The 16,023-nt window shown below is 51.8% G+C and overlaps 1 protein-coding gene across 1 annotated transcript in view; it reads left to right on the forward strand.

Moving 5' to 3' along the window:
- sfswap (splicing factor SWAP) overlaps nt 1-7,542 on the forward strand; it is a 66,174-nt gene extending 58,632 nt beyond the window's left edge. The window contains 3 exon segments of the mRNA XM_035390896.1: nt 2,633-2,791; nt 3,410-3,482; nt 6,800-7,542. Of these exon segments, the coding sequence (XP_035246787.1) occupies nt 2,633-2,791; nt 3,410-3,482; nt 6,800-6,865 (298 nt within the window). The 3' untranslated portion in view covers nt 6,866-7,542.
- The last annotated feature ends 8,481 nt before the right edge of the window (nt 7,543-16,023 follow it).

Here is a 16,023-nt window from a genome sequence, read left to right on the forward strand (position 1 = left end):
GTCTCCTGGGCTAGAGGGGAGCGCCGCTCGCTCTCTCGTCTCCTGGGCTAGAGGGGAGCGCCGCTCGCTCTCTCGTCTCCTGGGCTAGAGGGGAGCGCCGCTCGCTCTCTCGTCTCCTGGGCTAGAGGGGAGCGCCGCTCGCTCTCTCGTCTCCTGGGCTAGAGGGGAGCGTCGATCGCTCTCTCGTCTCCGGGGCTAGAGGGGAGCGTCGATCGCTCTCTCGTCTCCTGGGCTAGAGGGGAGCGTCGCTCGCTCGCTCTCTCGTCTCCTGGGCTAGAGGGGAGCGTCGCTCGCTCGCTCTCTCGTCTCCTGGGCTAGAGGGGAGCGCCGCTCGCTCTCTCGTCTCCTGGGCTAGAGGGGAGCGTCGCTCGCTCTCTCGTCTCCTGGGCTAGAGGGGAGCGCCGATCGCTCTCTCGTCTCCTGGGCTAGAGGGGAGCGCCGCTCGCTCTCTCGTCTCCTGGGCTAGAGGGGAGCGCCGCTCGCTCTCTCGTCTCCTGGGCTAGAGGGGAGCGCCGCTCGCTCTCTCGTCTCCTGGGCTAGAGGGGAGCGTCGCTCGCTCTCTCGTCTCCTGGGCTAGAGGGGAGCGTCGCTCGCTCTCTCGTCTCCTGGGCTAGAGGGGAGCGTCGCTCGCTCTCTCGTCTCCTGGGCTAGAGGGGAGCGTCGCTCGCTCTCTCGTCTCCTGGGCTAGAGGGGAGCGTCGCTCGCTCTCTCGTCTCCTGGGCTAGAGGGGAGCATCGCTCGCTCTCTCATCTCCTGGGCTAGAGGGGAGCGCCGCTCGCTCTCTCGTCTCCTGGGCTAGAGGGGAGCGTCGCTCGCTCTCTCGTCTCCGGGGCTAGAGGGGAGCGCCGCTCGCTCTCTCGTCTCCTGGGCTAGAGGGGAGCGCCGCTCGCTCTCTCGTCTCCTGGGCTAGAGGGGAGCGCCGCTCGCTCTCTCGTCTCCTGGGCTAGAGGGGAGCGCCGCTCGCTCTCTCGTCTCCTGGGCTAGAGGGGAGCGCCGCTCGCTCTCTCGTCTCCTGGGCTAGAGGGGAGCGTCGATCGCTCTCTCGTCTCCGGGGCTAGAGGGGAGCGTCGATCGCTCTCTCGTCTCCGGGGCTAGAGGGGAGCGTCGATCGCTCTCTCGTCTCCTGGGCTAGAGGGGAGCGTCGCTCGCTCGCTCTCTCGTCTCCTGGGCTAGAGGGGAGCGCCGCTCGCTCTCTCGTCTCCTGGGCTAGAGGGGAGCGTCGCTCGCTCTCTCGTCTCCTGGGCTAGAGGGGAGCGTCGCTCGCTCTCTCGTCTCCGGGGCTAGAGGGGAGCGTCGATCGCTCTCTCGTCTCCTGGGCTAGAGGGGAGCGTCGCTCGCTCTCTCGTCTCCGGGGCTAGAGGGGAGCGTCGCTCGCTCTCTCGTCTCCGGGGCTAGAGGGGAGCGTCGCTCGCTCTCTCGTCTCCTGGGCTAGAGGGGAGCGCCGCTCGCTCTCTCGTCTCCTGGGCTAGAGGGGAGCGCCGCTCGCTCTCTCGTCTCCTGGGCTAGAGGGGAGCGCCGCTCGCTCTCTCGTCTCCTGGGCTAGAGGGGAGCGCCGCTCGCTCTCTCGTCTCCGGGGCTAGAGGGGAGCGTCGCTCGCTCTCTCGTCTCCGGGGCTAGAGGGGAGCGTCGCTCGCTCTCTCGTCTCCGGGGCTAGAGGGGAGCGCCGCTCGCTCTCTCGTCTCCTGGGCTAGAGGGGAGCGCCGCTCGCTCTCTCGTCTCCTGGGCTAGAGGGGAGCGTCGCTCGCTCTCTCGTCTCCTGGGCTAGAGGGGAGCGTCGCTCGCTCTCTCGTCTCCTGGGCTAGAGGGGAGCGCCGCTCGCTCTCTCGTCTCCTGGGCTAGAGGGGAGCGTCGCTCGCTCGCTCTCTCGTCTCCTGGGCTAGAGGGGAGCGTCGCTCGCTCGCTCTCTCGTCTCCGGGGCTAGAGGGGAGCGTCGCTCGCTCTCTCGTCTCCTGGGCTAGAGGGGAGCGCCGCTCGCTCTCTCGTCTCCTGGGCTAGAGGGGAGCGCCGCTCGCTCTCTCGTCTCCTGGGCTAGAGGGGAGCGTCGATCGCTCTCTCGTCTCCGGGGCTAGAGGGGAGCGTCGCTCGCTCGCTCTCTCGTCTCCTGGGCTAGAGGGGAGTGTCTCTCTTGTCTCCTGCAGGGTTACTGAAGACCGCTTTAGAGCGGAAACAGAGCCCTAATGGGCATCTTACAGGAAACATGCCCTTCGCCCACAAAACAGAAAACACCACCTGTACTGGGAGCAGGGAGGAAGAAGAGCAGTTGTCCTCTCTGTGCTGACAGACAGAGAGACTCATTGACTGACTGACTGACTTGCTGACTGACTCTCTCTCTCTTTCTCACTTTCTTTCTCTCTCTCCCCCTCCTTCCCTCCCTTCTGCTGATGCCTGCAGTGTAGTCTATTCAATCAGTTCAGTAATCCTCGAACCCAATCCAGTCCCTGTGTCCGTCCGTCTCTCCCTCCCTCCTTAGGGCTCAGACCCTGAGCCAATTAAACTCCAGTCACACTCAAATGGAAGTGAAACAGTGGAGCTGGGCCTGCCTGACTCTGCCCAAAACGAGGTTTCTAGAAGTTTCTGCAGTTGAGTCCTGGCCTCTGTGGGTCTGACTCCCCTCTCTTCCCCCTCTCTCCAGATCGCCCCGTGAGAAGAGGAAGAAGAGCTCCAAGTCGCAGGTGAAGACGAAGGCCTCCTCCTGCTCCCCGTCCTCCTCCCCCGGCCGAACAGGAAACAGGAAGCACTCGGCCAGCCTCTCCCCTTCCGGCAGCCCCGCCTCCAGCCTGGGGACGTCCAGGTACCGCGCTCCCATTGGTCTGTCGGCTTGCCAATGTCTGTCCTGCTGCCGCTGTAATAATGGCTGGGTTTCTGTGGTTGTGTGAGTCGCAGGTCACTGGGTTCATGGGAATGTTCTGATTGGCTGAGGCTGCTCAAGCATGTAATTCTGCGCTTAATGAGTGTCCCGCTGATTTGGTTCCCATAGACCACTTAACTAATGACTCTGTAGCATGAAACAGCAGCACCTGAATCCCATCGAAAACCTCATTTCCAGTGATGTATGAATCGCACTTGGAGTGTTTGTGTCTGTGAGGGGGGTGGGGTGGGGTGGGGTGTAAGGGGGGGGGGGGGGGGGTATGAGGGGGGGTTTGCTCTTCCTGAGAGCAGACAGTTTGTCGTGTTCGCTTTGTTCGAAGGAAGAAACGCCGAAGGAAGACGCACAGCGTTTTTGAGCAGAAGCGACAGCTTTATTGAAGTGGCCCCCCCTTTCCACCCCCCCCCCCCCCCCAATATTTCGCTGCTCGCCGCCCGTCTCTTCTCCCGTCCCGGGTTCTGTGTGTTCGGCGGGCGCCATGGCGACCGTTTGAGGAGTCATCGCTGAAGGCGTGTCTCGCGCTCTGTGCCTCTTGTTCCGCAGGGGGGGCTCCCTGGAGAAAGACAAGCAGGTGTCCTCGGCCATCGTCTCCTCGGTCCAGGCCAAAATCACTCAGGTGAGAGGGGGGGGAGGGGGGGGGCGCTGGGGTCGATTTATCACTCTGACGCTCTCGTCCAGGCTGTCGGGGCGAGACGAAACGTCGCTCGCATCGCAAGCGCTCCCGGAACGAGGCCGAAGACGCAGGAAGAGCGGACTCATCGCTGATGCATTAAACGCTCATGAAAGAGCCCGCAGTGCCAGTGTCACTACTGATCCCCACTAACGAACGCTTCCCTTATGCCACAGAGCAGAGCGGACCGAGCTGAGCGCTCATAAGGACTGCACTGTGTGTACTGCATTGTGTGAGTGTGAGTGTGAGTGTGAGTGTGAGTGTGTGTGTGTACTGCATTGAGTGTGTGTGTGTGCGTGCGCTTGTGTGTGCGTGTGCGTGTGCATGCGTGTGTGCGCTTGTGTGTGTTTGTGTGTGTGCGTGTGGATGTGGGGGTGTGTGTGTGTGAGTCTGTGTGGGTGTGTGTGCGTGTGTGTGTGTGTGTGTGTATGAGTCTGTGTGTGCGTGTGCGCTTGTGTGTGTCTGTATGGTGTGTGTGTGCGTGCGTGCGCTCGTTTGTGTGTGTGTGTGTGTGTGTGCGCGCTTGTGTGTGCTTGCTTCCTCAGCATACTCTACACGCACTCAAGCCGTACTCATGAAGCCGCTCTGATTTGTGTGGGAAATTGAGGTTTCCAGGGTTACACAGTTCTGTTCTTTCTTGATTGGTTTGTGCAGATATGGGGAAGGGGGCTGGTACAGATATAAAGAGGCTGGATGTACACGCACGCTGCTGATTGGTTGGTGCACATATGGGGAAGGGGGCTGGTACAGATATAATGTAAAGGGCCAGGATGTACACGCATGCTGCTGATTGGTTTGTGCAGATATGGGGAAGGGGGCTGGTACAGATATAATGTAAAGGGCCAGGATGTACACGCACGCTGCTGATTGGTTTGTGCAGATATGGGGAAGGGGGCTGGTACAGATATAATGTAAAGGGCCAGGATGTACACGCACGCTGCTGATTGGTTTGTGCAGATATGGGGAAGGGGGCTGGTACAGATAAAATGTAAAGGGGCTGGATGTACACGCACGCTGCTGATTGGTTATTAGCGCTGGGTGGAATGTGTTCTCCGACTCTGAGGGAGCGGTGGTGGTGTTGGGTTACTATCAGTCTGCCGTCAGGTGACTATAAAGCAGCAGAACCTCCTCTCACACGCCGCACACTGAAGCAGCAGAACCTTCTCTCACACACCGCACACTGAAGCAGCAGAACCTCCTCTCACACGCCGCACACTGAAGCAGCAGAACCTTCTCTCACACGCCGCACACTGAAGCAGCAGAACCTCCTCTCACACACCGCACACTGAAGCAGCAGAACCTCCTCCCACACACCGCACACTGAAGCAGCAGAACCTCCTCTCACACACCGCACACTGAAGCAGCAGAACCTCCTCTCACACACCGCACACTGAAGCAGTAGAACCTCCTCTCACACGGCGCAAGCTAAAGCAGCAGACGGGCTTTATTATGTGCCCCCCCCCCCCCTCGGTAAGGGGACCCTGAAAAGCAGCCCAGCGCCTAACGCTGACCGGACTGTGTGAGCTGACCGCTAGGTGTGAAGTGTTCTGGGAAGTGTGATCTCAGCTTCTCAGCGCCGGAGTGCGGTCGGTTCGACGTTCATTAAAGCATGTGCACACACACTCGCAGTACTTCCACGGGGTTCACCGTTCATCGGATGAGAGGGGCAGTCCTTTTATGTCTGACTCCGGTCTCTTAATGTAAGCACGTCTTTGGGTAACGTTTTTGCTTATTGAATTGCAGTCTGGTTCTGCGGGAAGTTTTCTTTTTTTATACACAACAAAATGGAGGCCGTGCGCTGGTATGCAGTGCTAGTTGACTGGTCATACCGCCCGTTTTTACTGTGTACCTCATAGCCGACCACACCCGGGTATATCGGCACAAACGAGTTCCGTTATTTCAAACGTCCACCGGCGGAACGATGCGAGAGGCCGCAAAAACGTCTGGGGAGACGGAGGAAAATTTCTGTGGCAAAAGAGACTGTGCTTTACGGGTTACTGTTTCAGTTAGGGGGAAAAAAGGAAAGAAAGAAAAGTGTGATTTAAAAGGGTCACAGAAGTAGATATGGGTCTGGGCAGCACACGGTGGTTTGGAATGGCTCAGTCAGGCCTTAACTGCATCATTTATGGCCCTCTTTCTCTTCAGACCCCCCCCCCACCTCCCCGCCCCCCCCTTTGGGCTCCCGGAGGTTCACTGCCAGTTTAGAAAGACAGTTTGGCTTCACTTCCCCCTCTAAGCTGTTTGAGAACTTCAGATGGTCAACAAAAAAAGAATTTTTGTTTTCTGAAAGTAATTGAAGAAATGAAAATGCGCAGACGTTTCTTAACGAGAGCGTAAGGGCGGAGGTAGCCGGGGGCAACGGGGCCTGCAGCGGCTCTGCCTTTGAGAACGCCCCCACCGCGCCCTTGCAGAAGGACCCAGGAGATCGACTGTCCCCCCAGTCTAATCTGCAGTCTCTTCCCTGGGGGGTTCTTTTTATATGCTCCCTCCCCTTAATGAGCCATGGAGGGTAGGCATAATGGTAAAGGACAGAAGTGGTGTTGAACAGATATTGCGTTGGGACAAGTTTAACGGCATACTATGCAGGATGATTTTTAACCTTGAAAAGATCATAAAATAACCATCCTAAGGCACATCTGTGTTGTTTTGGCAATCTCTGTCTTTACGCACTTTCACCAAGTTCATTCACCTGTTGATCCTGTGAGTAACATTTCCTCTAGCCATCCAGCTAAGCCTCCAGACATCTGATTTTTTGACCGAAATGTCAGGTTTTCAAATTACATTTGAAAACACTTCCGGCTTGTGGTCCTGACTGAACGATGTAATGTCGGCCTGAGTGATTGTTGGGAGAAATTTACCAGTAGTTTCAAATTAATTAGCCGTTCTGTGACTCAGTCGGGTTGCTCAGGGATGAAGTGGGTCGAAGATGGAGGAGGAGACTTGTTTGATTGTGAACTCAGGACCACAGCAAGGCTAAAGAAGCCTGCATAGTATGCCTTTAAGCTGTTTGCTCACGGTCACTCTAGAAAGGTGAGCCCGGTGTTGGTGTAAAAAGGGCTTTCTGCTAAGCACAGGACAGGGTGACATGTTGGTGATTGATCACTCCTGAAGGTTTTTATTTCAAATTCAATTTCAAGGTGTTTTATTGGCATGATGTGCACTGAGTTACAAAGAACAACAGTAATAGCAAAAAATAGATAAATAAATTAAAAAATGTAAAAATAAAATATAATAAAAATAAAATAAAATCTCTGTCTCTCTAGGATCTGATGGCCAAAGTCCGAGCCATGTTGGCCGCCTCGAAGGACATGCGGACCGCCCCCTCCTGAAAGTGGGCGGGGCCAACCACAGCCACGGAGAGGGCAGGATCCAATCACAGCCTTCCGTCTGCTCGCCAGGATAGCAGAGTCTCCCAGCCAATCGAGAAACGGCATTCAGCCTGGTGCACGAGCACGGGCTCGAGCTGTCTTTTTAGTTTCGTTTTTTGGGTTTTTTTTTTTTTTTTTTCCGGATCCCTAACTGATGTCTACCGGATGGTAAAATTTCTGCTGTCAGACGAAAGTGGAACTGAAGTGCAAGCTGATTGTTGAAGTTCATCCCGGTCTTAAGCAGAATCCAATGCGTCCTGTAAAAATGGTCGCTGGCTACAATTTTTCCAAGTGCTCCCAACTGCCAGCATTCAAATTCAGTTTGAGTCGGGCGGAAGAACAGAAACGTTTTGAAAAGCATCCTCCGAATGTGGCCTCTCTGTTGTTTTTTTATATTCGCAGTTGTGCGGTTACGTTTGAAAGACAGAAGGGCAGAACTTCACCCTTCCGTGAAGGGTTTTTTTTTTTTTTTTTCCTTCCTCTTCCTCTTTTGGGACTTGGTCCAGGCCAAGCCCATCCTCCTCTTTTCTCCTTTTCAGCTGTGTGGCCTTCAGTCTCTTCGTTTCTTCAGAGCTCAGCGTCACACTGCTTTGTAAAACAGCGTTTGTCAATAAATTTGAATAATAATTAAAAACTCACAGGCTCAGACTGGGGTTGTTGTGACCGTGAGAGGACATGGGGTCTGCTCTATCTTACATACAAATGAGCAGGGATTTAAAATGCAGAGACAGAAGTACAAATACTGCATTTCAGATACAGGGACACAGCATTGCATTTAAGATACAGGGACACATTGCATTTCAGATACAGGGACACATCAGCATTGCATTTCAGATACAGGTACACATCATTATTGTTTTTAAGATACAGGGACACACAACATTGCATTTCAGATACAGGGACACATCATTATTGTATTTAAGATACAGGGACACATCATTATTGTATTTAAGATACAGGGACGCATCATTATTGTATTTAAGGTACAGGGACGCATCATTATTGTATTTAAGGTACAGGGACACACCATTATTGTATTTAAGATACAGGGACACACCATTATTGTATTTAAGATTACATGATGCACTTTGAGGGAACAGTTGGCAGCGATTGAATCCTCGCTGGATGCTTGTGTTTAGTAGTCCTGTAACGTCTCTGCTGTGTTCATCCCGGCACCAAAAATGTATTCCCTTTCACCTTAAACCCCATCCGCCAGGCGCACTTGTAGTCTGAGATGCAGTCTGCAGTCCGCAGTTCGCCTCTAACCGTGGGATTTTCCCATGGCAGTTTATTTGATTTTGTGACTGGGTTTGTTCTGACATTTTCCCCTCGATCCCATCTGCAGCCGCAGAAGCTCACATCCGTTTTCTAGAGCCCGGTCGTGTCAGGGTGCGGGACGCCTGACCGGTCGTTGCACTGCTGGCACCTTCCTGTAGAAGGGGCTCTTATTTGTGCTGTCCTGTGTGGGGACAGGTGTTTGGTAGGGGGGGTGGGGGGGTGTTGGGCCAGTTACCCAGCAGATGAAGAACTCTTTATTTTCATCAGCTGTTTTCACTGTCGGAAAAGTACTGATTACTGAATGCGTCAATACTGATGAATTAGCTATGACTTATTCCTCAGAGCCAGTGGCAGACTAGGGTGGTGAATGACACATCGATTCCAAGCACGAAATCATTTTGAAATGACTGCTAAAAATAATGCGACTTTCATTTTAAAAAAGCCATCGATTTATTTATGTCATCAACGTCTGGCTTCGACATTGACGTCTACTGTAAAGTGAAGTGGTTTCCTGATTGAACGTAACAAACCTCTACCTCTTGAACGAGCTGTTAATCAATATGCATATTGGTCGACCTTTAACATTTTCTACTGGTGTGAACAGTGTTAAAAATTAAGTGTCTGCCCCTTGTAATGGTTCAACAAACTTCTATGCAAAACAAAGCCTTCTTGTTTGAGACCGAGAACAAAGCAGTGAGTTGGCTGTTTGGGAGATCATGGGGCAGTTTGGGAGATCATGGGCATTGTAGTTCTGAGCCGTACGTGCGCACCCTGCATTGTAGTTCTGAGCCATAGGCTAGCACCCTGTCCACTGTACGTTGGGAGATCATGGGGCAGTTTGGGAGAGCATGGGCATTGTAGTTCTGAGCCGTACGCTCGCACCCTGTCCGCTGTACGTTGGGAGATCATGGGGCAGTTTGGGAGAGCATGGGCATTGTAGTTCTGAGCCGTACGCTCGCACCCTGTCCGCTGTACGTTGGGAGATCATGGGGCAGTTTGGGAGAGCATGGGCATTGTAGTTCTGAGCCGTACGCTCGCACCCTGTCCGCTGTACGTTGGGAGATCATGGGGCAGTTTGGGAGAGCATGGGCATTGTAGTTCTGAGCCGTACGCTCGCACCCTGTCCGCTGTACGTTGGGAGATCATGGGGCAGTTTGGGAGAGCATGGGCATTGTAGTTCTGAGCCGTACGCTCGCACCCTGTCCGCTGTACAACGGCTGTGTTGTGGACTCTGATTCGAGGGGGAATGACAGTGTCCGGGTACGGCTCTGACTCAGCCAGTCTGGGAAACGGGCTTGTAGTTGGGAATGGGGTAGGCTGAGCGGAGCCTGGATTTTGGTTTACCTCAGTGGCCCATGACGTGGTAGTGATGGATCATCCATCAATCAACCTCAAGGTCCCAGAGCAAACAAACATCGAGCGAAGATAGAACGACTATTTTTGTGTCCTGCAGTCCCTTGCAAAGTCTGCCGTGCTCCAGCAACGCGTTCAATCACGGTTTTATTTGTAGTTAAATATGCCTCATAACGTCTCTATTCGATTCGATCCAGCTGACCGCCAGACGCAGCGCATTTCATTAGCGACGCAGCGCGCACGCGGACGCCTGGCGGAGCCAGGTAGCCCCAGGCGTCCGTCTGAAAGGTGCTCATCAGGCAGCAGGGCGAACACGCCGTTTGTTCTGATTGGTCTTTACGGGATTGCAGGCGCCTCTGGACGGTCCGTTCACACGGCAGGTCATGAACTCACTGACGTTTACTCGCTGTTTAACTACGCTCACTGACGGGTGGTACTGCAGTCCCGACCTTTTCAATCACTGTGGAACCCTTTATACAGCCACACAAATGCCCAGAATTCATTTCAGCCACATCACTATTCCAGCTATGCTATGACTGGTACTGCTCCACACTGCCAAAGCACTGCAGCGTTTTCATGTGTAGTATAAATAATACAGATGCAAGCGGAGTTGTGCAAGGTGTTGCTTAGTAATTGATAGGTGCACAGAGAGCATACAAACCATGAACCCAGCTGGATCCAGATGCGATCATTGATGCCAGCCTGTTGCTTGCTGCATGCTGATTCGTCAGTTGTGGTAGCACTGGCAATGTGCTATAAATATTACCCACTACTCTACACTACCACCCCACTACAATATACTACCACCCCACTACTCTAAAGTACCACCCCACTACTCCACACATGGGATCAGAGCCAGATCTTCCCTCTCCCAGTGATCTGTGCCGTCTTGTCTGTGGGAGGATTCGGTGTGGCTGCGCAGGCCAATCAGTGCCATTCTGCAGAGTCGCCATTACACTGCCTCCTGAGTGCATCTGTCCGTCATTTCGCTGCATGGAAGAGCTTTGTAATCAGAGCTGCCCAGAAAGTCCTGATCACACCACTTTGTGTCAGTTTCAGGGTGATTCTGTTACACAAAAAACCCTATTGCAGCTCTGCCACCGACTTGTGTCTCTCACTCCTGTTACCCACCTCCCCACTGCAGACCTTGTTCAAATTTACTTCCCTGTCATCCAGACCTGATATCACTGTGTGTGTGTGTGTGCGCGTGCGTGCGTGCGTGTTTGTGTGTGCGTGTGTGTGTGTGCACACGCATGTAAGGAAGGTTTACACAATCTCCTAGAAAATCACGCTTTAAAGATTGCTTCAATGCGCGGTTTTGACAGTTTTGTGTGCCTCTGTGCACGTTTGTGTGCCTGTGCGTTTCTAAATTTCAAACAAAACGTCATGCTTTACAGTAAGAATATACGCTTTTGAAATGCTTATCGGAACGGCAACGCATCACCGAGGGTAGCCGTGTTTGGTCTGTTTGTTTTAAAAGAAGGAGATCTGATTTTAAACGCCGTTTTGAAATGAAAAACTGCAATGTACAAGAGCCATCAATACTCCTCGGTCTGAGTTTAACTGCTTTTCTTAACCGATATGTCTGTACATATCTCAAGGTAAAAGCCTCTGGCGCGTCTTGACAGTCGCAAAGTCACTTTTTATGCTCTGTATATATCACGTCAAATCCCTGTTCTGCCGTTTTTATAATGGATAGGTTTTACCTGTAAATCAATGGCTGACCTTTGTGTTCTATATTCAAGTCTCTGTTTGCCAGTCTATTCTCAAATTGATTGTTTATAGGGGTGCCCAATATGGAGATCCTGAGAGGACATCAATAGCTGTTTTTTTGTCTGTCTGTCTGTCTGGTCTGATGCCAGTACGTCACTGTTACATTTCTGCAGAAAAGCTGGCTGCTAGCTGCCATACAGGTTCCACATTCAGAGCAGACTTACAATGAAACCAGATGCCAACTAAGAGAGGGAAAAAAGTAACACATTTTAATTATAAGAAAATGTGAAAACTAGCTTAATGTGATAATTAAACAGAGTCTCAACAGAGATGTTCTGAGCATGTCAAACTATTTGTGAGTTTTGCTGGGGAAAATTATTAGTTAAAAATCAATAATAAGTAAAGGTGGTTCAGGTGACTATGATTTACAATTTATTGAGCGGGTTATTTTCTGCATTTAATTTACTGCACCTTGTGGCACATTAAAATGCTTGACCTCTCTGGTGCATATTGTACATGTTGACCCATCACAATGACCATAATCCTCAGGTCAATTTATTAGCTGTCCTTTATCAGCCTCTACTGATATAGAACCAATATTATTGTGCAGCCATGATAATTCGAATTTTATTTACCTCATTTAATTTACCCCATGCTGACCACAATCAGGCAAGAAGGCACATTTCACACATCCAAGAGAGCTCTATAAGGAAAGGTGTATTAGGCATTACATGGTTAAAGAGGTGTGAGTGAGTGAGTGAGTGAGTGAGTGAGTGAGTGAGTGAGTGAGTGAGTGAGTGAGTGAGTGAGTGAGTGAGTGAGTGAGTGAGTGAGTGAGTGAGTGAGTGAGTGAGTGAGTGAGTGAGTGAGTGAGTGAGTGAGTGAGTGAGTGAGTGAGTGAGTGTCCTTGCTGAAGAAAACTCACAGACTTTTCTTTGGTTTCGGTTTGTAGGAGGTGAAGAAAGCACTCCCATCCGTTGAAAGGAATTTTGACTCTGGTTTGCGATAATTTGCACGTAAAGCATTCCGCGCAACCTCAGCGGAACGAAGTGGGCGGAGCCACCCAGGGGCAACCCCACCGAGTCTGATTTTCACAATTACTAACGGCACCGCGGTGTGAATTACAGCCGCGCACCGCGTGCCGGCAACCAAATAGCCACAAACAACACAAACTGAATTAAGAGATCACTCCATGTACACCCCTCACTCACTGACAAACTCCACAGCATTAATACTCAAACCTTCAAAGCAGTCAGCTTGGCTTTCACTCAGTGCCTGTTCTCCTTGCTGTCTCCTGGCCTGAACAGACATCCGAACACCGTTATCCGTCCCAGCCAATCATCGAGCAGAAAGGGGCCTGACATGACCTGGCTTCTGATTGGTATTTCTCAACACTGAAGGAAAGTTATGTAATTTCTCCATTGTGAAACCATCAAAATGTATAAAAATACCCATCAATAAAATCTGAGAATCTGCACTTTAGCCACGTGAATTGTTTGATTACGAATCTAAAATATGAAAAACAATAAGAACTATGACTCTGTCCTAAACATTATAGAGATCACTGTGTATATATATATATATATATGTATATATATAATATGTGTGTGTGTTTGTAGCAAATATAACAACACATGCAACAGAGTACAGTTTCTTATGGTTCATCTTTCGGCTGAAGTAAATGCTTGTTTATACATATATGCGCCTCTGCGCAAAAGTATTTTTAGTGGAATGGCGCATGACCTCAAGGTTAATGAAACAGCCGGCAGCAAACATGGAGGTCTCTATCAGAAACAGGCTGCGGTCCTCCTCCACCCCAACCTCTCCCATTTATCAGCTGCACCTGTCTGGGCTGTCAGTCGCTGACTGTGATTTTCGGAGTTCGTGAACCTCTGCTTCGCCAGGCACACCCCTATTCTCTTCCCGTGTACCCCTCTCCCAGACCTCAGGTGTTATTGCCTGGTATTCGACGTCTACGGCTGTGTTTCTGAAAACAAAACACTCGCGCCTGGCTTCAGCTGAAAGACGCTCTGAAACGGCGGTGTTTCAGCCAAACTGGCGGACTTCCCGGCTGGCCACCGGCGTTTTCCGTGAGCGTACGGCTGCGTGGGCTCATAGGCGTGCGGTGTTCACGGGCATCGTTTGAAAGAGGAGAACTCGGGCGGCGTTTGAAACTGGATCTGTGTACAGAAGCAGAGGAGGAGACAGGGATTCACTGGGCTTGTGTGCTTCCTGCTGCTGCTACTCGCACTGAATCATGAAATCAAATACCACGGGATATCTGAGCTCTAATTCATTTCCCCCCATCCATTATCTAACCCAATTTCCCCCCATCCATTATCTAACCCAATTTCCCCATATCCATTATCTAACCCAATTTCCCCCTATCGTGTATCTAACCCAATTTCCCCCCATCCATTATCTAACCCAATTTCCCCCTATCCATTATCTAACCCAATTTTCCCCCATCCATTATCTAACTCAATTTTCCCCCATCCATTATCTAACCCAATTTCCCCCTATCCTGTATCTAACCCAATTTCCCCCATCCATTATCTAACCCAATCCATTATATAACCCAATTTCCCCCCCATCCATTATCTAACCCAATTTCCCCCTATCCATTATCTAACCCAATTTCCCCCTATTCTGTATCTAACCCAATTTCCCCCCATCCATTATCTAACCCAATTTCCCCCCATCCATTATCTAACCCAATTACAACCCATCCATTATCTAACCCAATTTCCCCCCATCCATGATCTAACCCAATTTCCCCCCATCCATTATCTAACCCAATTTCCCCCATCCATTATCTAACCCAATTTCCCCCATCCATTATCTAACCCAATTTCCCCCCATCCATTATCTAACCCAATTTCCCCCCATCCATTATATAACCCAATTTCCCCCCATCCATTATCTAACCCAATTTCCCCCTATCCATTATCTAACCCAATTTCCCCCTATCCTGTATCTAACCCAATTTCCCCCTATCCTGTATCTAACCCAATTTCCCCCTATCTAGTATCTAACCCAATTTCCCCCTATCCATTATCTAACCCAATTTCCCCCTATCCTGTATCTAACCCAATGTCCCCCTATCCAGTATCTAACCCAATTTCCCCCTATCCAGTACCTAGCCCAATTTCCCCCTATCCAGTATCTAACCCAATTTCCCCCTATCCATTATCGAACCCAATTTCCACACATACAGTATCTAACCCAATTACTCCTGTTCAGGGTCATGGGGGGGAGGGGTTACTGGAGCCTATCCCAGCATGCATTGGGCAAGATGCAGGAATACACCCTGGATAGGTTGCCTGTCCCATCTCAGGGCACACACACCCATCACTCACACACTCATACCAATTAGTATGCCTTTGGACTGTGAAACTAGCATACCTGGAGGAAACCCATGCGAACACAGGGAGAATATGCTCCACACAGAAAGGCACTGGCCGGGATTTGAACCCAGGACCTTCTTGCTGTGAGGCAACAGTGCTACCCGCTGCACTGCCAAATTAATTTCCATTAAAATTATCTTTACATCACCGTTACATTCACCATTTTTCATCCCCACCTTTTGCCCCAATTTCTCTTCCAGGCAAAAGAGGCAGAGCTAGTCTAAAGTGTTAACTGTGCCTTTGCCCCTACCTGTCGGGGCGGGACAGGTAGGAACCGTCCTTTTGGGACGCGTGTCCTACTTCCCCCTCCGGCTCCTCGGTGCCTTTGATCAGCATACATCTGTGCTCTGGCCCTGTCCTGTCTGAGATGGGGGATGGGGGTGAAAACTGTTCCTGCCCAGCGTGTCACTCTCACTGACAGATTCGAGGACACCGGGGGGGGGGGGGGGGGGGGGGGGGGGAGGGGAGGGAACGGGACGGGGACTTCAGAATTAGTTAAGCAGTCCACCAAGGACGATTTCTCCGGCCACCTTGTCCCATTGACGCGGCTGTGGCTCAACTCTAAACATCACACCCCCACCAGCCCCCCCCCCCCCCCCCCCCCCCGACCCTGCCCAACCCCACTCCACCTCAGCCCAAACAATTAACCCTTTCACCTTCCCCTCCCATCCATCTGTTTCTGATTCGCCCAGAGGCCGCTGATAATAGGCTGCTGGGTAATTGGGCTTTCCTGCCCAGGTCGCGAGTGCTGGGACCCGTTTGATGATGTCAGCAAGGTGAGACTGAATGGATGCAGGCCCCGGTCAGAGGCTCTGGGAACAACGGCGGTGTGGCATGAGAGACCCCTCCCCCAAACCACGAGTCAGAGCCGTCAGAGCCGTCCAATCCTGGGGACACGTCGGCTTTCGCTAGTCGGCCCCAGGTGTCCCTGGGAAATAAATTGAGGCACCGGCCGGCTCGGTCCCTTAGCCCTTCTTCCATGCTGCGTTGGTAATTGCAGAGTGATTACGATGTGCATTTAGCATAATTAGCCGAGCGCTACGCACGTTCCCCTTTGTTTTAGCAGCCAGGCTTGACTGGGGGGGGGGGGGGGGGGGCTTTCTGGAGTCTGGCGTAATGGAGTCATCGCCTAAATTCTGTCCCAGCATGCTATGCGCTGCCATCCTGAGCGAGAGAGAAGAAGGACAGCAGGGTCCTGCTGAAAATTTCAGCCTAAACCAGACTAAGCTTGTCAAGCCGCTTTTTAACTGGGTTTCCAACAGACCAGCTATACCAGCCACAGTCCAGCCACAGACCAGCTATGACCAGCAACAGACCAGCTATACCAGCCACAGTCCAGCCACAGACCAGCTATGACCAGCTGAGAAT

Source organism: Anguilla anguilla, chromosome 14, assembly GCF_013347855.1.
Source record: "Anguilla anguilla isolate fAngAng1 chromosome 14, fAngAng1.pri, whole genome shotgun sequence".
In the NCBI taxonomy this organism is placed as follows: Eukaryota; Metazoa; Chordata; class Actinopteri; order Anguilliformes; family Anguillidae; genus Anguilla; species Anguilla anguilla.